At 41.1% G+C, this 26,214-nt stretch overlaps 1 protein-coding gene across 1 annotated transcript in view; it reads left to right on the top strand.

Moving 5' to 3' along the window:
• Positions 1-26,214, top strand: part of PCOLCE2 (procollagen C-endopeptidase enhancer 2) — an 82,525-nt gene that overhangs the window by 49,384 nt on the left and 6,927 nt on the right. The window contains exons 3-6 of the mRNA XM_047783985.1: positions 5,907-6,162; positions 13,485-13,609; positions 17,693-17,829; positions 22,977-23,131. Coding sequence (XP_047639941.1) covers positions 5,907-6,162; positions 13,485-13,609; positions 17,693-17,829; positions 22,977-23,131 — 673 coding nt within the window. The remainder of the gene's footprint in view (positions 1-5,906; positions 6,163-13,484; positions 13,610-17,692; positions 17,830-22,976; positions 23,132-26,214) is intronic.

Genomic DNA, 26,214 nt, shown 5'->3' with positions numbered 1-26,214 from the left:
TCTCTCCTTACCCAGCTTGGATTCCATGGTCCGACCATTATGGTCATTCCCCTGCCTATGTCCTTCTTCCCTCTGTAGCCCCCACTTAGCAAATACCACTCCACCTCCCCTGCCTCACACCCACCACCATTTAAAGTCAACTCTGCTCACTCTGCACCTCCACCCAGGGAGCTGAATGTGGTTGGGGGAGAAAAAAACATGACTATGCAGAGGAATCACTTTTTTTTCTTTTTATTGATTATAGCTGATGTACAATATTATATTAGTAACAGATGTACAGTGTACTGATTCACGGTTGTTAAAGGTTACACTCCATTTATAGTTATTATAAAATATTGCCTATATTCCCTGTGTTCTATGATATATCCTTGTAACTTGTTTATTTTATGCATAACAGTTTATACCTCTTTTTGAGGGGGTTGGCGGATTCCCAGGCTAGGGGTCAAGTTGGAGCTGCAGCTGCCGGACTATACCACAGCCACAGCAACAAGGGATCCAAGCCATGTCTGTGACCTACACTACAGCTCACGGCAACAATGGATCCTTAACCCACTGATCAGGGCCAGGGATTGAACCCAAATCCTAATGGATGCTAGTCAGGTTCATTATTGCTGAGCCACAGCGGGACCTCCCAGTTGATACCTCTTAATCTCCTACCCTATCTTGTTCCTCCCACTTTCTTGTTCTCTCTGTATGTGAGCCTATTTCACTTTTTACTTTTTAGGGCCATACTCACGGCATATGGAGGCTCCCAGGCTAGGGGTCAATTCAGATCTGTAGCTGCCAGCCTACACCACAGCCACAGGAACACAAGATCCAAGCCGCATCTGTGACCTACACCACAGCTCACGGCAATGCTGGATCCTTAACCCACTGAACAAGGCCAGGGATTGAACCCACAACCTCATGGTTCTTAGATTCGTTTCCACTGCACCACGACGGGAACTCCCTCCTTTTGTTTATCTACTAGTTTAATTTTTTTTTAGATTCCACATATAAGTGATATCGAAGAGTATTTGTCTTTTTCTGTTGGACTTACTTCACCTAGCATAATACTCTCCAAATCCATCCATGTTGTTGCAGATGGCAAAATTTCACTCTTTTTTATGGTTAAATAGTATTCCATTATATATTATATATACCACATGTTCTTTATCCATTCATCTATTAATGCATTCTGAGGTTGCTTGCATATCTTAGCCATTATAAATAATGCTCTCATGAACTTTAGGGTGCATGTAGCTTTTTAAATTAGTGTTTTCATTTTTTTCATAGAAATACCCAGGAGGAGAATTGCTGGGTCATATGGTAGAGAGGACTCACTTATATTTATTTATTTATTTTTTTGGGGGGGGCCCACACCTGCAGCATATAGAGGTTCCCAGGCTAGGGGTCGAATTGGAACTGCAGCTGCTGGCCTATGCCACAGCCATACCCATGCAGGATCTGAGCCATGTCTTCAACCTACACCACAGCTCAGGGCAACGCCAGATCCTTAATCCATTGAGCGAGACCAGGGATCGAACCCACATCCTCATGGGTACTAGTCAGATTTGTTTCTGCTGAGCTATGATGGGGACTCCAAGGAGGACTCACTTTTAGATCATTTACTTCAAATGGACCCTCTGCACTCATGGCAGCCCTGCTTCATCTCACTAATCCATTTACACACCTACTCCTCTGTTCTTAAACTCCCAGTAACTTCTCCTCATCCTCTCTTGCTACAGATGACCTTGTTTCCTATTTTCCAAAGGAAAGCAAAGCAGTCTGAAGAGTGGTTTCACGTGCTGTCACAACCCTGTGTACTAACCCACCTGAAATCCTATCTTGGAGTTCCCTGGTGGCTCAGTGGGTTAAGGATCCATATTGTTACTGGTATAACTTGGGTCACCCCTGTGGCGTGGGTTTGTTCCCCGGTGCCAGAACTTTCACACTTTGTGGGCGAGGGCAAAAAAAAAAACCCTGTCTTGGCCTCACCTCCCCTTCCAACTACAGCTACCCCCATATGACTCTATCTTTCCAGCTCAACTCCTTGAAAGGCTTGTCTGTATTATCACCAGTCTTTCACTCCATTTTCTCTTTGCTTTTTTTTTTTTTTTTTTTTTTTGCTTTTTAGGGCCACACCCACAGCACATAGAGGTTCCCAGGCTAGGGGTCTACATGTAATCAGAGCTACAGCTGCCAACCTATACCACAGCCACAGCAAGGCCAGATCCGAGCCATGTCTGTGACCTACACCACAGCTCATGGCAACGCCAGATCCTAACCCACCAAGTGAGGCCAGGGATGGAACTGGCAACCTCATGGTTCCTAGTTGGATTCATTTCCACTGCACCACAATGGGAACTCCATCTATTTTCCCTTGATCCTGATCTTCTCTTATCTCTTATCAGGCTTTGTCCCTACTGCTCCCCCACAACAGCCTTGTTGGAGTCAGCAGTGACCTCTGGTTGCTAAATCCAGTTGTCATTTCTCAGTCCTCATCTTCCTGACTCAACAGCAGCACTTGACTTAGTCAACCCATCTTTCATCCTTGACTCACTGTCTTCACTCGGCTTCTGGGCACCACATTCTTCGAGTTGCCTCCTACTTACTGACTCAGCCTTTATGGTGGTTGGACCTCATCAGGAAGGCCTGATGACATTGGAATGCCCCAGGTCTCCATCCTTAGATCCCTTCCCTTTATCATCTACACTCATTCTGTGGGTGGATGAGTCTTATAGCTCTGAATTGCCCTCCATAGGGTTTATATATTTCCAAAAATTTGTCATTTTTCATGCAAGGATAATCCTAATCAAATTAATTTAGTTTAAAATGTTTTTCCTGGAGTTCCCACTGTGGTGGAGTGGGATTGGCAGCATCTTGTTTGGGAGTGCTGGGATGCAGCTTCAATTCCCAGCCTGGCACAGTGGGTTAAGGATCTGGTGTTGCTTCAGGTTCGGCTTAGGTCATGACTGCAGCTCAGATCTGATCCTGGCTGGGGAACTCCATAGGCCATGGGGCAGCCAAAAAAAAAGAAAAAAATGTTTTCCCTGGCTTAGAATTTTTCCTTTTTTTATTTTTTATTAAGCTATAATTGATTTATAATGTTGCGCTAATTTCTGCTATATAGCAAAGTGACTCACCTATATATATATATACACATTCTTTTTTAAAAAATGTATCTTCCATCATAGTCTATCCCAGAAGATTGTATTTAGTTCCCTGTGCTATACAGAAGAACTTTGTTGTTTATCCATTCAAATTGTAATAGTTTGCATCTATTAACCCCAAACTCCCAGTCCATCCCACTCCCTCTCCCCTCCCCTCTGGCAACCACAAGTCTGTTCTCTATGTCTTTGAGTCTCTTTTGTAGATAGTTTCATTTGTGTCACATTTTAGATTCACATATAAGTGATTTCACATGGTATTTGTCTTTCTCCTTACTTGCTTTACTTGTATGAAAGTCTCTGGTGCCATCCATGTTGCTGTGAATGGCATTATTCCTTTCTTTTTTTATGGCTGAGTGGTATTCCATTGTATATCTACTTTATCCAGTTGTCTGTTGATGGACATTGAAGTTGCTTCCATGTCTTGGATATTGTAAATAGTGCTGAATTGAACATTGGGGGTACATGCATCTTTTTGAATTATGGTTTCTTCCAGATATATGCCCAGAAGTGGGATTTCTGGATCATATGGTAGTTCTATATTTAGTGTTCTGAGGAACTTCCATACTGTTTTCCATAGTAGTTTTGCCCATTTACATTCCCACCAACGGTGTAGAAGGGTTCCCTTTTCTCCACACCCTCTCCAGCATTTATTTGTAGACTTACTAGTGATGGCCATTCTGACTAGTGTGAGGTGGTACCTCATTATAGTTTTGAGTTGAATTTCTCTAATAATTAGCCATGTTGAGCATCTTTTCATCTCCTTACTGGCCATCCATATGTCTTGTTCAGAAAAATGTCTATTTAGTTTCTCTGCCCATGCCCATTTTTCTTTTTCTTGTTTTTTTTTTTTTTTTTTTTTGCTTTTTTGCTTTTTAGGGCCACACCTGCAGCATATGGAAGTTCCCAGGCTAGATTCCCAGGTGGAATCAGGGCCTCAGCTGCCAGCCTACATCACAGCCCACAGCCATGTGGGATCTAAGCCGCATCTGCAACCTACACCACAGCTCACAGCAACACCAGATCCTTTAACTCACTGAGTGAGGCCAGGGGTTGAGCATGCATCCTCATGGATACTAGTTAGGCTTGTTACCTCTAAGCCACAACAGGAACTTCCTGCCCTTTTTTCAATTGAGTTGTTTGGTTTTTGTTGTTGAGTTATATGAGTTGTTTGTATATTTTGGAGATTAAGCCCTTATTGGTCACATTGTCTGCAACTATTCTCTCCCATTCCGTATGTTGTCTTTTTATTTTTTATTTTTATTTTTTATAGTTTCCTTTGCTGTGCACACTGGCTGGGAATTTTTCAACTAATTCACAGAAAGCTTGCTTATATTCAAGGTTACAGATGTAGCATCACATTTTGATAATTTTCTGATCATGGGATAGAGATTGTATGTGAAAAAACAAATCAAAAAAACAATTACATTCTACAAAAGCTATCTTAGAATGCTTAAAAATTAAATTGCGTTTTCTGCTATCAGCTTCTTAGTCTATGGCTTTAGAGCTTCTGATATTCACACTTAAGCTTCCAGCATTTAGAATGCAACCATGGCAAAGCCAAAATATCCCCCTTTTCGTGACTATACTGTTACAGTGTCTCCATTAGGGTGTGTATGTGTTTGACAAAAAAAAAAAAAAAAAAAAAGGCAGATAGCACTGAAACACTTCTTCTTATCATCAGAAAAAAAATTCATGGCACTCACCAACATGGGGAACTTAACAACATGGAGAAGCCATATGTATGTAAAAGCACCTGTTGATCCTTGAGTCTGAGACAGTTAATTAAGATGAATATAAACCAACCAGTGTTGCTTGTGAGATTTTTTAAAATCGCTGATGTTTGTCATCTGTAAGTTTTTACAGGATGAATCTTATGCTATTAAGTGTGAAACAAATCTGATCAAGACTTTATGCATAAACAGCTTGGATGAGGAAATTTAAAGATAGTGTGAACTGGGAAAGAAACAGGGCTTTTGTAAGAATCCTTCCAAATGCTTTTGTAATCATTTTTTTCTATGTAGTGAGGGAATAGGGAGGAATGCATTATATGGAGGAAATTATGGTGAACAAAATCTTTTGAGAAGGTGAAAACACACCTTTTTAATCAGTGTATTGTGTTTCAAGGCTGCTTGGTATATACAGTTTTCACCTAGAAAACAAGCAAATGAAAAGTCACTGGCTTTGAGAAGAGATAATTCAACAAGTACTCAATCTAATCAGTATAGATAGTTAATCTGGATTTTTCAGGACCCAGAGTTAATTATCTATAAATTACCTGCACAATTGTCAAATCACCCCTTCAGTCTGAACTTCATAGAAACATTCTATATCTTGAGATTGTCCAATTGTATTATTTGAGAGAAATGACATTTCAAATGTTTCCAAGCAATATCTCTGGGTGCCATGGTGTTTTAGAACATGCAAATATGTGGTGATGTTCAATCAGGCTTGGTATTCTTTGTAAGCAATGACTTATCAGTGACTGAGACTGATCCAATTTTTGCAGCTTTGTTGAGACAAACGCCTTAGGAATAAGATCTCTAGAGAATTTGGAATTTATCAAAAAAGCACAGATACTTAGATTTTATTAGGAATGCATTATGGTAGAAACCCTTTCCTGGCTTAGTTCAGAGGAAAGAAAAAGCAGCATCTCAGGTATCATACTGTTATCTGCTCATTTTAGTAATTGGCTAGATAAGAATGCTTCAGATGTTTTCATAACACGGTTTTTCCACTTGGCCCTTTTCTTGGCAGGTTCCCGAGGGAAAAGTAGTAGTTCTTAATTTCCGATTCATAGACCTGGAGAGTGACAACCTGTGTCGCTATGACTTTGTGGATGTATACAACGGCCACGCCAACGGCCAGCGCATTGGCCGTTTCTGCGGCACATTCCGGCCTGGAGCCCTCGTGTCCAGCGGCAACAAGATGATGGTGCAGATGATTTCTGACGCCAACACAGCTGGGAATGGCTTCATGGCCATGTTCACTGCCGCTGAGCCCAACGAAAGAGGTACTGTATCCGCATAACAACAATAATAAGGCCTCAGAATTATTGAATGCCTACTGGGTGCCAGACACTGTTCTAGGTACCTTATATGGATTTATTAATCTAAAGTTTAAGAGTTCTTCTCAGAGAGCTAAGAAATGCTGCCTAATCAGTGAGACCAATAAAAAATCAGATGTAAATGTAAAAATTCAAGTAAAATAAAAAATCAAATGTAAAAATTCAAATGTTGGCGTTCCCATCATGGCACAGAGGAAATGACTCTAACTAGGAACCATGAGGTTGCAGGTTTGATCCCTGGCCTCTCTCAGTGGGTTAAGGATCCAGCATTTTCGTGAGCTGTGGTGTAGGTTGCAGACGAGGCTCGGATCTGGCATTGCTGTGGCTGTGGTGTAGGCTGGCAGCTATTGCTCCAATTCAACCCCTAGCCTGGGAATCTCCATATGCCTCGGGTGAGGCCCTAAAAAGCAAAAAAAAAAAAAAAAATCACATGTAGAAATTCATCAGGTAAAACTGCATAGAAATAGAGAAACATTTCACCCTGTTGCAGTCCGCTCTTAGAAATAGTCAGGGCCGGTGGTTCCCCTACCTTCTGCGTGCACTTGTATCATATGCTTTTGCAATAACTTTTCAAATATATAAGTGGAATCATACATTCATATTGTTTCACAAGTTTTACTTTTCACCTATTACTACAAGTTGGAATATTTTCATGTCAGTACATGCAAGCTCCTGAGAGTGGAAACCTCTACCCTTGGAGGACACCTGCAGTGGTTAAGATCTTTAAATTTGCAGCCTTTTGCCTGAGGGCACTTCCCTAATCTTTTCTTGCCTTGGGCTATAGCACAACATCATTGGTTTGAGATATTAGCGTACAGAATCCAGGGCTGACAGAGCAGCCAAAACACTTAAGAGGAAATCCTGCCTTAGAGCTGCTAAAAAATTCACACACACACACAAAATCCACCCAAATCTTTGGCTAACAGCTAAACTCTGCATATATGGGGGAGAGCCCAGTTGGCCTGGCACAAAAGTATCATATAGAATGTGAAAAAACCGAACAGAGACGATGGCTACTGCCCACTGCCAGGGCAACAGACTTTGAGCTTGGGTCTGACCAAGGTGAATGCTAGAATAAAATTCACTTTTGATGGGAACACAACTCAGTTTAGAGACTTTGTAATGTATCATTCATAATGTCCAGTATCCAATCATGTGATGAAACCAAGAAAGTATTCCATATTAAAAAAAAAAAAAAAAAAAAGTCCATAAAAACTGACCCCCAGGAATTCCCACTGTGGCTCACTGGGTTAAGAACCTGACTGGTATCCATGAGGGTGTGGGTTCAATCCCTGGCCTCAATCACTGGGTTAAGGATCCGGCGTTGCCGGGAGCTGGTTGCTTAGGTCACAGACGAGGCTCAGATCCTGTGTTGCTGTGGCCGTGGCATAGGCTTGCAGCTATAGCTCCAATTTGATCTCTAGCCTGGGAATTTCCATATGCTGAGGGCGTGACTTTAAAAAGACCTAAAAAAAAAAAAAAAAAAAAAGAATGTCCGTCCTTCCCTACTGCTCTTGGCAACTATGGCCATGCTTGACTACTTGCTTAAAGGACTGACCACCAAGTCACCACATTATGAAGGTACATTCTTCTGATTGTACTTAATAAATAATTCTTGGAGTACTTTTTTTGAGACTGCGAGACCATCTAATTTAGGATTTTTTTTTTTTTTTTGGCTTTTTTAGGGCCACTCTTGTGGTATATGGAGGGTCCCAGGCTAGGGTCTCCTGATTTAGGATTTTTGTGTCGCAGGAGTGGCCCTAAAAAGACAAAAAAAAAAAGTTAAAAATTGATCCCCAAATAACTCAGAGATTGCAATTAGCAGAAAAGCACTTAATGCAGCTATTATAAATATGTTTACAATGGATTTAAAGGGAACCATATGTGTAACAAAAAGATTCAAAATCTCACAAAAGAAACAAGCTATTTAAAAAAGAAGAAAATGGTAATACTAGAGCTGAAAGACACAGAATATAAAATTTTAAAATTTACCCGATGGGCTTATAAGCAGATTGGAAATGATAGAAGAAAAAGGCAATGGATTTGAATAGAAATTATTCAATCTGAAAAACCAGGAATAAAAATATCAAAGAAAGAGAGCCTTGGCGACCACTGGACAATATCAAGGGGTCTAATGTGTGTAATTTCTGTCCCAGAAGAAAAAGAGTGATAATGCAGAAAAAAAATATTTCAAGAAATAATAGCTCGAGGATTTCCCATCGTGGCTCAGTGGTAGCATCCATGAGGGTGCAGGTTCGATCCCTGGCCTTGCTCAGTGGGTTAAGGATCCGGTGTTGCTGTGAGCTGTGGTGTAGGTCACAGACTCAGCTTGGATCCTGCGTTGCTGTGGTGTAGGCCAGCAGCTATTGCTCCAGTTCGGCCCCTAGCCTGGGAACCTCCATATGCCTAAAAAGAAAGAAATAATAGGTTGAGGTCACCCAAATTTAGTGAAGAACATAAATTTATAGAGCCAAGAAGGTCGACAAACCCCAAGTAATACAAATAGAAATGAAGCCACACCTAAGCACACCATAATTAAATTCTAGAAATCCAAAGATAACGTCATAAAATCAACCAGATAAAAACCAAATTACATACAGAGGAACAATGGTATGAAGGATAGTTTTCTTTTAATCAGAAACAGTGGAGGCAGAGGATAAAGTGCTAGAATAAAACTGTCAACCCAGTATTCTGTAGCCAGCCTTCAAAACTGAAAGTGAAATAAAGACATTTTCAGATAATATTGAAGGAAGTTCCTCAAGTTGAAGGGAAAAGGTAATGGAAGGGTTGAAGGCCCCTGGAAATGGTAAACATAAAGGGCTATTGGGAGTTCCCATCGTGGCGCAGTGGTTAACAAATCTGACTAGGAACCCTGAGGGTGCGGGTTCGATCCCTGGCCTTGCTCAGTGGGTTAACGATCCGGTGTTGCCATGAGCTGTGGTGTAGGTCGAAGATGCGGCTCTGATCCCGAATTGCTGTGGCTCTGGCGTAGGCCGGTGGCTACAGCTCCGATTAGACCCCTAGCCTGGGAACCTCCATATGCCGTGGGAGCAGCCCAAGAAATGGCAAAAAGACAAACAAACAAACAAACATAAAGGGCTATTATTTTCTTTTCTTAATTTCTTTCCTTCCTTCCTTCCTTCCATCCTTCCTTCCTTCTTTCCTTCCTTCCTGGGCCAGGAATCATATCTAAGCTGCAGCTGCAACCTACACTGCAGCTCTGGCAATGCCAGATCCTTAACCCACTGTGCCACAGTAGGAACTCTTCTCTTAATTTCTTCACATGTATCTCTTCAAAACGAAATGGACAAAAAACTTTAGCGCTGTGTTGTGGCAAACATAATATATGATGTAGTATATATGACAACAATAGACAAGGATGGAGAAGCAAGTGGAAGTACTTAAGGCATGAAGAAATATCCTGTTAACTCTAAATAGGTTGTGATAAATCGAAGATGCTTATTGAAGTCCCTAGAGAACCCATTAAAATGCACACATTTTAGCTAAAAGCCAAAAGATTAAAATAGAATACCAGAATTATTCAGCTAGCCTAAAGAAGGCAAGAAAGGAAGAACAGATGGAACAGGAAAAGGTGAGACAAATAGAACAAAATAGTAATTGGCCCACTAAAACCAAGCATTATCTATAAACACATTAAACATAGAGGATTAAACACTCCAGTTAGAAGACAGTAATTATTAGAATGAGTTAAAAAGCAGAGCCCAACCATAATTGTCTACAAGAAAGTACTTTTCATAAAAAACAGATCGAAGGAGTTCCCGTCGTGGCTCAGCAGTTAGCGAACCCGACTAGCATCTGTGAGGACACGGGTTTGATCCCTGGCCTCACTCAGTGGGTTAAGGATCCAGCATTGCCAAGAGCTGTGGTGTAGGTAGCAGACACGGCTTGGATCCCGTGTTGCTGTGGCTCTGGTATAGGTCGGCGGATACGGTTCTGATTGAACCCCTAGCCTGGGAACCTCCGTGTGCCACAGATACAGCCCTAAAAGATTAAAAAAAAAAAAAAAAAGATTGAACATAAAAGAATGGAAAAATATGTGCATGCAAACATCATTAAAATTTAAATTAATGCTTATAAAAAGACTTTGTTACAAAGATGAATAGGCAACCCATGTAATAGGAAAAAATATTTGCAAAAATATATGATAAAGAACTTGTATTCAGAATATATAAAGAGCTCCTATAACTCAATAATAAAAAAATAAAGATCTCACTAAATATAAAAATGGCCAGAGTTCCCGTTGGGGCGCAGTGGAAACGAATCCCACTAGGAACCACGAGGTTGCGGGTTTGATCCCTGGCCTTGCTCAGTGAGTTAAGGATCTGGTGTTGCTGTGAGCTATGGTGTAGGCCAGCACTGTAGCTCTGATTCAACCCCTAGCCTGGTAACCTCCATATGCTGTGACTGCGGCCCTAAAAAGCAAAACAAAACAAACAAACAAACAAAAAACAAATACATTTGAGAAAGTAAAAAAAAAATGGGCAAACACTTGAACAGGTACTTTACAAAAGAAAAAATACGAATGACTAATAAGTACATGAAAAACTGCTCAGTGTCACTAGTTACCAAGGAAATGCAAATTAAATTATACCAGGTAACATCACACAATCAACAGATTGGCTGAAAAAACTGACAGCACTAAATGGTAGCAAAGATGTGCTCAAAGAGCTATACAATGCTGCAACCACTTGGGGAAAATCTTCTGTAGTTTCCTATTAAGTTAAACATCTACATCTACTCTTAGCCCAGCAGTTGCGTTCCTGGATATTTATGCAAGAGAAATGAACATACATGTCCACAAAGAGATGGGTACAAAAATGGTCATTCACAGCTTCATTGACAGTAGCCCAAACTGGGAACAACCCAAATGAATATCAACAGAATGGGTGAACAAGCTGTGGTTTCCATATCCTGGAAGACTACTTGGCAGTGCCAGGGAACAAACTACCCACACATACAGCAACATGGATGCAACTCAGACCTTGTGCTAAGCCAGAGAAGTCAGACACCGAAGATGACAAATTGTATGATTACATTTAGATGAACCTTTAGAATACAACTAATCTAAGGTGAAAGTTTTCAAAAAGTGCCAGCAGATTGGCAAGGGATACAGGATTTTGTGGGAAATGGATTCTGTTTTCATCATAGCAATGTGGGTCACGCAGGTGGCAAACCATTTTTCAAATTTTCACAGCTAAGGTTTGTGCATTTCCAAGTATTGAATTTACCTCCCCCAAACCTGTAAAATAATAATAAAAATCATATTGTAGGTGGTGGGCATTGGGTAGTGATATTGATATAAATAATAGTAGAATTATGATAATTGTTGAAATTGGATGATATGTACATACAGATACATTATATTGTTGTTCGCTTTGTATGTGCTTGAAATTTTCAATGAATAAAAAGTTATAGAAGTTATTTGAACCTCTGTTTCATGATACCATTGTGTTAAATTTAAAGATTCTTTTTGGGAGTTCCATTGTAGCTCAGCAAAAAGGAACCCAACTAGTATCCATGAGGACGTGGGTTCGATCCCTCACTGAGTGGGTTAAGGATCCAGTGTTGCTGTGGGCTGTGGTGTAGACCAGTGGCTAGAGCTCTGACTCGACCCCTAGCCTGGGAACTTCCATGTGCTTTGGGTGCGGCCCTAAAAAGACCCCCCCAAAAAAAGTTTCCTTTTAAGAATGATTAGCTTCTAGGTCAAAAAAAAATTTCATTAAAGTATATTAATTCCTTTCAGTTTTTCCTTGTTGGTTAAATCAAAGTAAAACTTAATGTAAAACTTATATTAAAGTATATTTCTAAAATTATTTCTATCAATCTTTAAGTACATATGCACGGAGATGTCCAAAATGATGCTAATTGTGCTTAGTTTTGGGTAATGGGATCTGAGGTAATTTTACTCCAAATTTAATTTTAATTTTTTTTTTTAAACCAAGGAAGAAATAGCTTTACTAGGAGTCTAGGCATGTCTGGGAAACCCAGTTCAATCCCAAAGAAGAGGGGCCAGTACTGGTACAGGGCAGGAATCTAGCATTGTCACTGCAGCAGCTCAGGTCACTGCTGTGGCACAGGTTAGATCCCTGGCTCAGGAACTTTCACATACCTTGGGCATGGCCAAAAAAAGAAAAAGAAAAAAGAGAAGGAAGCCAAGTATGAAACTAAAACCTCCATCTTAATACCCTAACAGTCAGAAATGCTGCTGAGTTCAGCTGTGGTGAAACTTCTGGAAACTCCTACTGAGTTAATGGCATTTGTGCAAAGGGGGAGGCCCCAGCCCTGCTGAGTCTCAACTCAAAATGAATTTATAGATCTGGGGTAGGAGAAAGAGAGGAAGAGGTGGGGGATGGTATGCTCTCCCACACAGGCCATCTCTGTGCAGGTGAGGGAGGAGCCACGGGCTTTGGACAGAGTGCAGCTGAGAGATGCTGGGTGAAGAAACACAAGGTCTTGGCCATCCCTGCATGACACAGAGGGCCTTGCTGTCTGGTGTGAGGGCACCTCCAGCTGGTCCTGGCAACACCCATACCCCTTCCTGAGGGCCCCAGGAGAGAGCCTCCATTCAGATCAGAACTGCCAATGCCCAGAACCCCATCCAAAGTCACGGTGAGCTATGAGGGATGGAGCAGCCCCTACTTGCACCTGTTAGTCTAGGAGACTTTTCTGGAGCAGTCACTTTTCTCAGACCAAGAGAGAGAGAGCTTACCTCATATAGGCCTAATCTAGAAGTCACTCCCACTGTTACTGCTTTTCTGTATTGCTGAAAATGTATAAAGTTGTATTGTTTTTACGAACAAAATTGTTAAAAATTGTTAAAGATATATAGTATGAAAAGTTTTCTAGTAATGAGAATTGTCTAATTCAAACTTTGTCCATGGGCATGGATTTTAGCCTTATTAATAAGTACCCTTATCTTGAGAGTTCTTAAGATCTGTATAATTAGTTACGCCTGCATGAGTGCATGCCCACATGTTTTGTCTCATCCAAAAAAATGGGAAAAGAAGCTATGGCTCTGACTTTACTCCTTTACTTTTGTATTGATGCAGGGTGTGTATGTATGTATGTGTGTGTGTAGGGGAGACTATGTAATCACTTTTTTTTTTGTAATCACTTATTAAAGAGAAAATTTAAGAGCTTCTCCCATTGCCTTTATTTACTAGACTATCAATATTCCAAATCCCTAATTTCCATACATTTGCATTGCCATAAACTTGGATTTTTTTCTGCATTTTTAATAACTTCAGGGGATCAGTATTGTGGAGGACGCCTTGAAAGACCTTCCGGCTCTTTCAAAACCCCCAACTGGCCAGACCGTGATTACCCTGCAGGAGTCGCGTGTGTGTGGCACATAGTAGCCCCAAAGAATCAGGTGAGATTCCCTGAAAATATGAAGAAAGTTCGCATGTGTGAATTGCCCAGATGGTGTGAATGGCTAAGGATACAGGGTGAGGAGGTCATGCAAAAACCCAGATTAAAATGGCCTTTGTTCTGTTTGACTTGCAAAATCATGAATTTAGCTTCAGATTGCAGATGTATAATTATGAAAATAGTTTTGAAATACAAAGGGTAAGCAAATCCCACATGAGATGGTTCAACCCTGTGGAAGATGTAAGCCTGGGGTTATAAGCAGCAGTGACAAATCCCCAAGCACATGTAACCTCGGGTTACCATTTGCTCACCAAGTATCAGGTCCTGATAATAGCCCTCCTAGTCACCAAATCAAAAACAGACTGAACATTTTGCTTTACCAAAACCAGTGTAAACACACCACATCATCTTTTCTAAGAACAAAATGTCTCATGTGAAAGTTGGTGTCCTCTGTGGTGTTTGGATTTGTTTGTTTGGGTGGTTTTGTTTGTTTGTTTAAAATAAAATTTGTGGAATTCCGTGGTGGCTCAACAGGTTAAGAATCTGGCATTGTCACTGCTGTGGCTCAGGTCATTGCTGTAATGTGGGTTCGATCCCTGGTCTTGGAACTTCCACATGTTGTAGGTGTGGCCAAAAATAAATAAAATTTAAAAATAGAGTAAAATTTGTGCAGGAGTTCCCCTTGTGGCTCAGTGGATTAAGAACTTGACTAGTATCCACAAGGACGCAGATTCGATCCCTGGCCTCGCTCAGTGGGTTAAGGATCCGGTGTTGCCGCAAGCTGTGGCATAAGTCACAGATGTGGCTTGGAACGGCATTGCTGTGGCTGTGGTGTAGGCTGGCAGGTGCAGCTCTGATTTGACCCCTAGTCTGGGAACTTCCATATGCCACAGCCCTAAAAAGAAAAAATAAAACAAAATAAAATAAAATTTGTGCAGCTTTTCCACAAATAACTATTCATTGCTCTAAAACAATCAACAGAAACAGTCTAGTTTTCCACTGTGTATTAGTTGGTGGTTATATGTATTTTTACCCTTTCCAGGGACCACTTTCAGGTATTAATTGCAGGTCAGAACTTAGCATGGGACTATACCAGACCTGTGTTGTAGAGTTTTGAAAATCACTTTTAAAAAATTGTTATTATTACAGACATTACAGATTTTAAAGGTGAGCATTATGATATTACTTTTTAGAAACTTCTAAACTGATCTTTTTCTTGCTTATTACACAAATACTATTTGCCATTTATTTATTTAATAGAAAATTGTTCAGGCATATTGGAGTTCCCATCGTGGTGCAGCAGAAATGAATCTGACTAGGAACCAAGAGGTTGCAGATTCGATCCCAGGCCTCACTCAGTGGGTTATAGGGTCCGGAATTGCCGTGAGCTATAGTGTAGGTCGCAGACATGGCTTGGATTAGGCGTGGCTGTGGCTGTGTCATAGGCCGGCAGCAACAGCTCCAATTAGGCCCCTAGCCTGGGAACCTCCATGTGCCGCTGGTGTGGCCCTAAAAGGACAACAGACAAAAAAAAAAAAAAATTGTTCAGGCACATGTTCCATCCATGTTAGTGATTTGAGCATCCACACACACACACACACACACACTTTGATCATAATCTCAAAACTCAATTTTATTTTTAAGAGGAAAAAATATGTTCATTTATTTGATAATGAGAGTTGATAAATCTCTTGAACATTTTATAGTTTAAATAACATTTAAAAATTAAATTTCTCAAACATTCAAGCCATTGTGTAATTCTTGAGATGGTACTGATCACTTCTCTCTATTTGTAATTATGTTAGATTAAATAATTTCAATTTGGTTATACTTGCAGATTACAATTTAGTATCTTTTTGTCCATTTTTTGGTTATTTAAATTTTAATAGGGGTTTTATTTATGTGACTTTTCGCTTCAGCCAATTGAATTTTTAATCATGGTTGTAATGTCCGAAATCACTGGAAACTCTGTCCAAATTCAAAAAATAATATGAGAAAGTTAGGTCCTAGGTAATTTCTATGTAAATCTATAGGCATTTTCTTCTATTAAAAACTCATTTTTTTTCTTTTGCCTTTACCTCCTACTTTTATTTCCTTTGCAGAAGTCGATATGTGACTAATTTCTAAGTAGAACAAGTTTAGCCAATTTTTTACTAACCTGGAAAGCATTTTATTACTAACTTGTGAGAAGTTATAGGATCCAAAGAAGAGATATTTTATTTTATTTTATTGGTCATGTGCCTAGTATGCAGAAGTTCCCAGCTAGGGATCCAACCTGTGCCACAGTAGCAACCAGAACCACTGCAGTGACAAAGCTGGATCCTTAACTGCCAGGCCACCAGGAACTCCAGAAATATTTAAAGCAGTGTTAAGTATGAATAAGCTATTATTCACCCATCACTGGTGCCAGTTTTTTTTTTTTAAGTTGGCAGATATGTAGATATTTAGCAATTAAGTTTGAAGCCAAAATTTACCTTTGTGTCTCTCTGTGATGTCATTGCTATTATGTCACTCAGATCACTGAGTCTTTGTTAGCTAATAGCTGATAACAATGTGCCTGTCCTAATAGAGTTATTACCTTCCATGAGCATCAGGAAGGGTTGCCTGTTCACCTACTACCCAGCAAGAGTAGGGACCAATCATCTGGGTGCCAGGAATATTTATGAACCCAGTGAGACATCCTTTGATTCACACTCTGGAGGTACTCTCGAAAAATCTGCCTATAAAAGGGAATGATTGCCTCTTTGATCAAAACTTCCTGTCGACTTGAATAATTTAGAATGCTGTTATTGGTACCAGTGCAAAAAATAAAGAAATATTTTGGAAATCTAACTCGGACTTTGTTTATCCATGCTTCTATGCAGCCTCCCAAAAATCTACCATATCACCAAGAGACTGTGCTTGGCAGGCACATTTTCCCTTTTTCCTTCTTTTTATGGCTGCACCCGTGGCATATGGCTAGAGAAATGGACCTGCAGCCACTGGCCTACACCACAGCCACAGCAACGTGGGATCTCCTGCATCAGTGACCTATGCTGCAGCTTATGGCAACGCTGAATCCTTAACCCACTGAGTGAGGCCAGGGATCAAACCCGCATCATCACGAAAACTATGTTGGGTTCTTAACCCGATGAGCCACAGTGAGAGCTCTAGCCAGCACATTTTTCAGACCAACTTCCAGAAAACGTCATAATCAATTCCCACTTTCCTGAACCTCTGGTCCTAAAGAATTTGACTTCTTTACATGTGATGGGAATGTTAGTCTCTTTCCCTCAAAAGTAGGACAGCTGTGTCCACTGCTCTCACCCACTCAAACACATACACTCACGCCACACTCCAACACACACTGCAATGGAGGACATCGTAGACAGTAATTTTGTACTTCTATTAGTTTTCTTCTAGAGAAGAATGAAGTTGGTATAAAGCTCCCTTCCCACTCCAACACAAACCCAATTTAAGTCTTAACATAGGAAAAAGGGGGGGAGTTCCCATTGCAGCTCGGCAATAACCAGCCTGACTAGTAGCCATGAATACACGGGTTTGATCCCTGGCCCCGCTCAGTAGGTTAGGGATCTGGTGTTGCCCTAAGGTGCAGTGTAAGTTGCAGAAGTGGCTCCAATTTGGATCTGGTGTGGCTGTGGCGTAGGCCAGCAGCTGCAGGTCCGATTTGACCCCTAGCCTGGGAACTTCCATATGCCATGGGTACAGCCCTAAAAAGCAAAAAAAAAAAAAAAAAAAAAAGGTCTTAACAGAGTTTCCTGGGATTATGTAGTGTTTCTCTACTTTGTTAGCTGTTAAGTGATCAGAGTTTTCAAGCTTAAGGTCTCAACTAGTGTTGTTCCAGGCTTAACACGATCTTTTAGAGTGATTAAAAATGAAAGCAAAAGAATACCACAGTTTTGTTAGGTAAAGAAAAAGTATGAAAACAAAAGAAGAAAAATTTGAACAAAGTGGATACTTTTTTAAAAATTATTTTTACTAAGGAAAATCATGGTACCTTGCAAATCTGGGGAGAGGAAGAAGTCTGTTTGAGGTTATTCTGCAAGGCTCCTTTGACAATTCTAATTTTGTGCTCTCACAAAAGCTTATAGAATTAGAGTTTGAGAAGTTTGATGTTGAGCGTGACAACTACTGCCGGTATGATTACGTGGCTGTGTTCAACGGTGGGGAGATCAATGACGCGGAAAGAATTGGGAAGTATTGTGGCGACAGCCCCCCGGCGTAAGTAGCACCTGTTTTATTCATTATTTTTCAATTTTTTTGTGTGTCTTTTTTTTTTTCAGCCTTTTCTAGTAGCACCTGTTTTAATTCGTTAATATTTTAGGGGCCCAAACCTTGTGTCTCATTAAGCTGTCCTATTATACTGTATCTTCTGGAAGGTTTTGTGTTGGGTTTTTTGTTCACAAATCCCTGAGTTCTGTGGCAGTGGGATGCATGCCTTACAGCACCAACACAGACAGTAGCCAACCCAGGGACCAAGCAACATTAATGGGAGTGTAGAGAGAGGCCTCGGCACCCAAAGAGAAACCAAAGCAGAGATGGTGATGCCCCAGAGGCAGATGCTGAGCCAGGGCCCAGGTACTTCACTGCCCTGCAAAGATGACGTCAAGCATCACAGTAGAGTGAGAAAAATTCTGAGCGAAAATCAGGGGGTTGATTATTGCAAATGAAGATGAGGAAATGTGGAAGATTCCCACAGATCCAGTGATTTTATGTGATCAGGGATCTGTCCTGGACTTGGGGCTTTATGCTTCCATACTATTGGTCATTGTCACCAGGCAAGCCTGAAACGTACTGCATGTTTAGTTATCTATTTTATATAGAATAGTGTGTGTATGTTACTCCCATACTCCTAATTTATCCCTCTCAAGACAGTGTGGTTTTAACAGAAAGAGAGAAAAATTTTAAAACACCAAAGAGAGGCCAATCTGTTTCTGCAGATTGAATACATCTCAGAGACACACAGATGGTGAGCAGATAAAGGAGGGCCCTATTGAAAAAGGATGTAGGGACAGTTTTGGTTCATATAGGAAAAAAGAATTATATTCATATCTATATCACACAAAAATCAATTACAAATGGATTGGGAACTTAAATAAGAAACTTCTTTTTTTTTGGTTTTTAGGGCTGCACCCACAGCATATGGAAGTTCCCAGGCTAGGGTTCAAATGGGAGCTATAGCCGCTGGCCTACACCACAGCCACAGCAACACCAGATCTGAGTCAAGTCTACAACTTACACCATAGCTCACGGCAACTCCAGATCCCTGACCTACTGAGCAAGGCCGGGGATCGAACCTGTGTTCTCATGGATACTAGTCAGATTGGTTTCCACTGAGCCACAGCGGGAACTCCTTAAATGAGCAACTTAAATGAGAATTTCTGCCTATCAAATACACCTTAAAGAGAGGGAAAAGAGAAGGTACAGAAGGGAAACAGATATTTGTTAAACATTTGCCATATTTGACAAAGACCTAGGTCTAGGTTCCAGAACATATCAAGCTATCTTAAAAATTAAGGAAAAGACAATAACTCAGTTGAAAAAATGGGCAAAAGACGTGGAAAGACATCCCCCAAAGAAGGAAGCTGTATAGTGAATAAATCTTTGAGTGTGTAAATTGGAAATCAGTTTAGCAATATCTGATAAAATTGAACATGAGCTTATGTCCTCTCACCTACTGTAGGTTGTACACCTGGCCTTCCTGGGGTGTCCACCAAGGACGCTTTAGTCCATGTGCATCACAAGACATATCCAAGCATGTTCTCATTAGTGCTGTTTTAATGGGGGGGGGGCAGTAAACTGCTCACTGTTGATCAACAAGAGAAGAGTTAAGTTCTGTTATAGCTCACAGTATACATCAGTGAACACAGAACAAGAATCTCACAGTTATTGAGGGTAAAAAAAAAATTTTAAAGACACAGTATCCTTTCATTTATGTGAAGTTTAAAAGGATGCGAACTTATGGAATACATTGTTTCATGATGCCTGTGTATAGGTAAATCTGCAGGTAAAGGAAGGGAGAGGAGTAGCACAAAACTCAAGGTCCTGGTTGCCTCCAGAGGGTGGGGGAGGGGTGATGGGGGAGGGGCTGTTGAGCATCACTCACTTCCGAGACAATGCCTAGAGTAGCTGGACCATCAGCCCACCAACTCACACTTTGACCAGAGGAATATTTTTCTCTTGTCAGGGAACCTGAGGCATAGGGCAGTACAGAAAATGAGAAAACCCAATTGGGGAGCTTCCCCTCCCCCCGTTAAATGTGTGACTTGGGGGGGCGGTGGGGGGAGAGTAGTGGTTGGTGGGACATCACTTCATCACTGCTGTGCCTGATTCAAGACAATACTAATGAAGTCAGTTCAGAGACACTTATTACACCCCAGGCATGTGGCGTGCACATGGAACACAAAGATAAATAGAAGATACAGAGGCAAGTAGTGGGAGGCACCAAAGCAAGGCAGACAGGTAAATGGGCAGATGGGTAAAGGGTGTCCTGGTTGGATTTCTGACAAGGAGTCCTTTGGACCAGCTGGGACAAGAAGTAGGGAGGTCAGGAGAGGTTTTAGGGAGGAGATTATGTCTCTCGAATCTGAATCTTGAAGGAAGAGTTGAGTTAGAGGCACATGGGGGGACAGACAAGCAGAGGGGACTAGTCAGTAAAGATACACAGGGGAGGAGTTCCCATCATGGCTCAGCGGTAATGAACCTGACTAGCATCCATGAGGATGCAGGTTCGATCCCTGGCCTCGCTCAGTGGGTTAAGGATCCAGCATTGCTGTGAGCTGTGGTGTAGGTTGCAGATGCAGCTTGGACCCCTTATTGCCATGGCTGTGGTGTGGGTTGCAGCTGGCAGCTGCAGCCCCAATTCAACCCCTAGCCTGGGAATTTCCATATGCCATGGGTGTGGTCCTGAAAAAAAGAAAAATAAAAGTAAAGATACACAGGGGAAATATATGTTCTTCTGGAGACTAAACTTTGAGTGGGGGCCCAGAGAGAGAGGAGGCTGGGGGTTGAGTTGGGCTCCACATGGGAGCCCTCCAAGTGCAGTTAGGGGAAGTGACAGGACCAGTGCCTCTAGAACCCCCGTCCTAGAAAGAGGAGCAGGGAGGCTGGTGAGGAGGCTGTGGCAGTGGTCCAGGTACAGCTTTAGTAGTAGAGCTGAAGAGGAGATAGATGAAGGAGTATTTATGAGGCAGAATTGGCAGGACATGGTGACTGGTTGGCTGTGGTGACTGAGGAAGAGAAAGGCTGTGAGATGACAAAGCAGAGACAACTCACATACCCGGCTCTGTAAGACAAAACAGCATCCTCATTCCTAGGGTGTGCCAGTGGGGAGTGGGTCCAAATGAGGTTTCCTCTTGCCTTGCTAGTGGTTTGTAACATTAATTTGCAGATGCAATACTTGGCCCTCAGTATATTTATGGTGCTGTGATTCTGTCACATTCATACTAAAGCTCAGTAGCAGCATAACTAAAATATAACTTTGTTACTAAAATACTCTTCCCTGAGAAAATTCAGCTTCCAATATAGCGCTTCCAAGATTAGTTCATAGCACAGGCAGTGAATGATCACTATAATTATAACAGCATGTCTAGAAGGCTGACCTGATTGGCTCTTGGTTTTCTTTGCTGCTTTATAGTAAGTGCTTTTGGTAATTTCATCATCTAAACAAGATTGACATATCTTATTTGTTATTGTAGTTGTATGGTACATTGTATGTAGTTCTCATGCACATTGTATTTATTTAATAGAATGTGTTTTCCAAAGCAAGATAAACTATTTCTATTAAAGGCTTGATTCTCAGAAGCTTTATTTAAATGAACTTGGTCACTTTTGTGACTGAAACTCTAAATGTAGGTCACAAGGCTTGCTCTTAGGTTTGCTCATCCTTTGGTTCAAAAGACAATAACCTTCAGGATAGAAAAGATTCTGCAGTTTTTCTAACAGGTTCTGTCAAGTCCAGAGGTAACCTCCCCTAACCCACTGTGCTCAGCTGGTAGGTGGGGGAAGAGTTGCCTCATTAGTTACTGTCCATGATGCCTAAGAAGCGGTTCGGTTGGGGGGGAAAAAAATAGTGGTTCAGTTGAGAAGATGCTTCAAAAAAGGAGTTTAGCTGAGCCACCAGTTAACCCAATTAAATAACTTTAACTTTTTCTATTTCTGAATTCAATAGTTTTAGAATAAAATTAGCCAAACAGCATTTTTAAACCAAGGTTTAAATAGCAATAGCCAAAGAGTAAACGAAACTACGCTCTTGTATAATCTAGCTATCCCCTAAGAGTTCAGAGAGCTTCTGAGCCTCAGTTATACTCGCCATTAAATCTTTAGTACCAACTAACCAGCATGCCTCTGAAATAACTTTTTTTTTTTTTGTCTTTTGTCTTTTTAGGGCCGCACTTGCAGCAGCATATGGAGGTTCCCAGGCTTGGGGTCTAATTGGAGCCGTAGCTGCCGGCCTATGCCATAGCCACAGCAGGATCTGAGCCACGTCTGGGACCTACACCACAGCTCACAGCAACACTGGATCCTCAACCCACAACCTCACAGTTCCTAGTCAGATTTGTTAACCACTGAGCCACGACGGGAGCTCCTGAAATAACTTCAAAATGAGAATTCTTAATGGTGCTCATGACCACAACAGAGTAGTCACTTTCTGTTTCTCCTTCATAGCATTTTGCTTCCCAGATTATAAGCAGAAATGTTTTCATTTGCAGCATGTGTAAGAACTCTCATTAGGAGTTCCCTGGTGGCATAGCAGGTTAAGGATCTGATGTTGTTGCTGCTGGGGCTTGGGTCACTGTTATGGCATGGGTTCAATACATGGCCCCAGAACTTCTGCATGCTGTGGATGCAGAAAAAAAAAAAACAACAAAAACTTAAAAATGAAATGAAAGTCCCATTAAACCCTGCATGGCTTTCTTATCCCCAGGGTGCTCGTGAAGAACCAGCTGCAGCTTCAGTGTTTACATCGGTCCCAATGTCTGTCACCATCTCTAGAGTCACTTAGTCCTGGGTTTGAATCTTGACTGTTGCACATAACAGCTGAGTGCCTTGGACAAATTGCTCAAACTCTCCCATCTTCAATTACCTATCCCATAAACAGGGGATCGTAACAATAGGGTTTAGTTGTGAAGATAGAATTTGACAGTTTGCATAAAGCACAATGCCTAAATGAGCAAATATTCAGTAAATGTTAGCTATTAACAATAATGCTGAGCAGATTAAGACTCACCTTTTTAAGTACAGCTTTTCAGTTTAATCAGAGTAATCTATTCTCAGAAATTGATGGAAAGCTAGAAGATTCTACATTTCAGAGAGATGCCACTTAAACTTTTAAATATATATACATTTAAAATTTGTTTTTCTTTTAGGCCAATTGTATCTGAGAGAAATGAACTTCTCATTCAGTTTTTATCAGACTTAAGTTTAACTGCAGATGGATTTATTGGTCACTACAAATTCAGGCCAAAAAAATTGCCAACAACTATAGCACCGCCTGTTACCACCACCTACCCTGTGACTACAAGTAAGTTTTCTCTTCTGAAATTTGTACACAAATTTGAGGAGTATAAGAATAATTCTTCTGAAGTAGAAAAAAAAAGTGTAAATTAGAGGAAAATACTGGAAACTAAAATCAGTTAAATAAAGATGAAAACTTAGGTAAGAGAAAAATATGATTCCATTAATGAAAGAAAAGTATAAGTGTAAAGTAAAAGTGTAAGAATGGGAGTTCCCGTTGTGGCAGAGCAGGAGCGAATCCGTCTAGGAACCATGAGGTTGCAGGTTTGACCCCTGGCCTCATTCAGTGGGTTAAGGATCCAGTGTTACCGTGAGCTGTCAGTCACTGCTTGGATCTGGCGTTGCTGTGGCTGTTCCTAGGCTGTAGGCCAGCAGCTGCAGCTCCGATTAGACCCCTAGCCTGGGAACCTCCATATGCCACGAGTACGGCCCTAAAAGGACAAAAGACAAAAAAAAAAGTGTAAGAATGCTTACAAGCTAATACTTTTTAAATGTTGTCTAAGAGAATTATGGTCACTTAAAAATATTAGGAACCCTATTATAGGCACAGGTCATCATAAGCCTAATTTTTCTTCCCTAGAACTTACAAAATTATGTTTTTATTACAAAGAACTGCAACATTTTAGGTTAGAGTTTTAGGACCCTGATACTTGCCTATTTTCACATCTGCTAGTATTTGGACTTTTTTTTTCCTGGTGTGCTCCAAAATGTGTCATACAAAAATATATTATTTTTTCAAATTGGAATAAAACAAAAATATTTGATGAATTATTAGAACCCAGCTGGGAAACTTTGGTCTGGGTATGAACCAAGAAATGGAGACACAGGAGTAGGTCCCTGTGCTTTATCTCTATACCCTGTCACCTGTACCCACCAGGATTTCAGGCCTCAGATCTCAAAATCTAAATCCAGGGAGGAGAAAAAAAGTGGGAAGGATCTATGATTACGATGTGAAATAGGTTGAAATAACCCTTTATTGCCTACCATCTCCCGCTGGTACCCAGGTAGGGCTCTTGTCACTGAGAACAGGCATTTGTAGGACAGATTTTTCTGAGCACTCCACAAGTGTGCCACCTTGTGGCCTGGAATCGTACTGCCCCATGTTGCAGCAGTGCTTCTCCAGCTCATCTCAGAGGACCCTGTTGGTCTTATTCTTTGGAGTCTGTGCCCATGTGGTTCCCCAGCTTTTACCTCCAGTCCTGAACTTTCTCTGAAATTGCAATCATGAATTTGTAACTATCTCCTCATATTTTGCAACAGCTAGATATTTAAATTAAAACATATCAAACTTAACTCATTTTTATCACACTAGTTTCTGCCTCAGATCTGATTTTCCACTGTCTGAGTGCAGACACAGGGGGAAGAAAAAAAAAAAAAAAAGCAGAGGCTCCTACAGGGCTGAAGGACAGAAGAAAGGGGAGTTTAAGGTACTGTCAAGAAAATGACTGAACTATTGGACCACGGAAACTAAGGGAATAACTAAGGAAGTAAAGACGGGCCAGGATTGATGGAGTGGGGGAAATGAGAGGGGTCAATGTGTTGAACCTCTAAACATAGAAAAACAAGTCATCATGAGAGTCCGAGAGTAAATAAATAAGCTGGGGAGAGAGCAGGCTGTACTGGAAAACAGGCTGTCTACATCTGAGAGATTGGTGACAGGACATCAGCAGGAGGACATGTGAGCCTGGGGCTGAGAGATGGAGATGGAGCAGAGGGACCATCTCTCAGGGACGTGTAAGGATTGTTCCCAAGGAGGGAGGACCCATCCAGAAGGTCACAGGGGCACATGGAGAGGAGGCTGAGAGCCAGAGACCTGCTGGGGAGTGCAGGGGCAGAGAGAGGACAGTAAGATGAGGAGGGTTGGGCTGGGGTAACTGATGGCATAAAGGCAAGAGAGCAGGAAGGTGCCAAAGGGAGAGAAGGAGGTGCGTAGAATGCCCACCCATCCTGCAGACCAATGCTCTGAGGCTGAGAAGGAGCTGGTTTCCAGGGGTCCAGGTAAAGAGATGCTCTCCCATCAGACAGGGGAGCCACTAACTACTACCTTTTGACCCAGTGAATTAGGTAAATTTAGGTCCTCAACTCCTGGAACAGTATCCCCTCTAAATGCTTTCTGAGCATTCTCTCATTCTTTTATACACACACACACAAACACACACACACACACACACACGTATATATTTGCTGTTATGTATATTTTAACATTAAATCATGTATATTTTATTATTTTTTTATGGCTGTACCTGTGGCATATCTATGTTCCCAGGCCAGGGATTGAATCCGAGCCACAGCTCTGAACCAAGCTGCTGCAGTCAGCTTTTTAACCCACTGCACCACGGTGGGAAATCCAGTTGTGTATGTTTTAATATTGTAATGCACTTTGCACCCTTTGGGGAGTTAAGCAGGGGTACATATTCAGAGTAAATTCACAGAGGAGTTAGCAGAACATCTTTAAAAGGGCAATATTACAATTGCAGATTCTTACCCAACACATACAGTTCTGTGACAATTGTTTTGTTTTGTTCTTCCTAGCATCTTGCCACATATAAGTGAATCATTAGCAAATACCTTGGAAACATTTTTAATGATGATATTGAAGGTTAAATATTTTCATTTTGTTAACCCACAGTTTCTCAACCTTGGCACTGTTTACATTTTGGGCCACATAATTCTTTGCTGTTGGGGGCTGTCTTGTTCACTGTGGAATGTTTAGCAGCGTCCCTGGTTTTCCGACCCACTAGATACCAGTAGTGTCACCAAAAGTATTTCCAGATATTCATAAAAGTCACCTAGTAGACAAAATCACCTCGGATTGAGAACCACTGTGTTTATCTATTTAGTTATAATTTTAAATTTGTCTCCATCTTTATAGGCAATGACAGGCTCCAAAAAAAAAAATGTTTAGTGATGGCAGCATCTAATTAGAGATAGAACACACTTTTTCATGTGAGCAGTGCTCCTTCAAACCTGTACTACTCACTTTTGGGCAATTGTATATTTCAAGTGCACCAAGAAGGCTCCCTCCGCCCTCAAGGGGAACCCGGCGAGATTCCTTTTCTAAAGTGAAAAGTTTTAACCTGTATCTCCTGC

This window comes from Phacochoerus africanus, chromosome 1, assembly GCF_016906955.1.
Source record: "Phacochoerus africanus isolate WHEZ1 chromosome 1, ROS_Pafr_v1, whole genome shotgun sequence".
NCBI lineage: Eukaryota > Metazoa > Chordata > Mammalia > Artiodactyla > Suidae > Phacochoerus > Phacochoerus africanus.
This window is presented reverse-complemented; position numbering and strand designations above follow the sequence as displayed.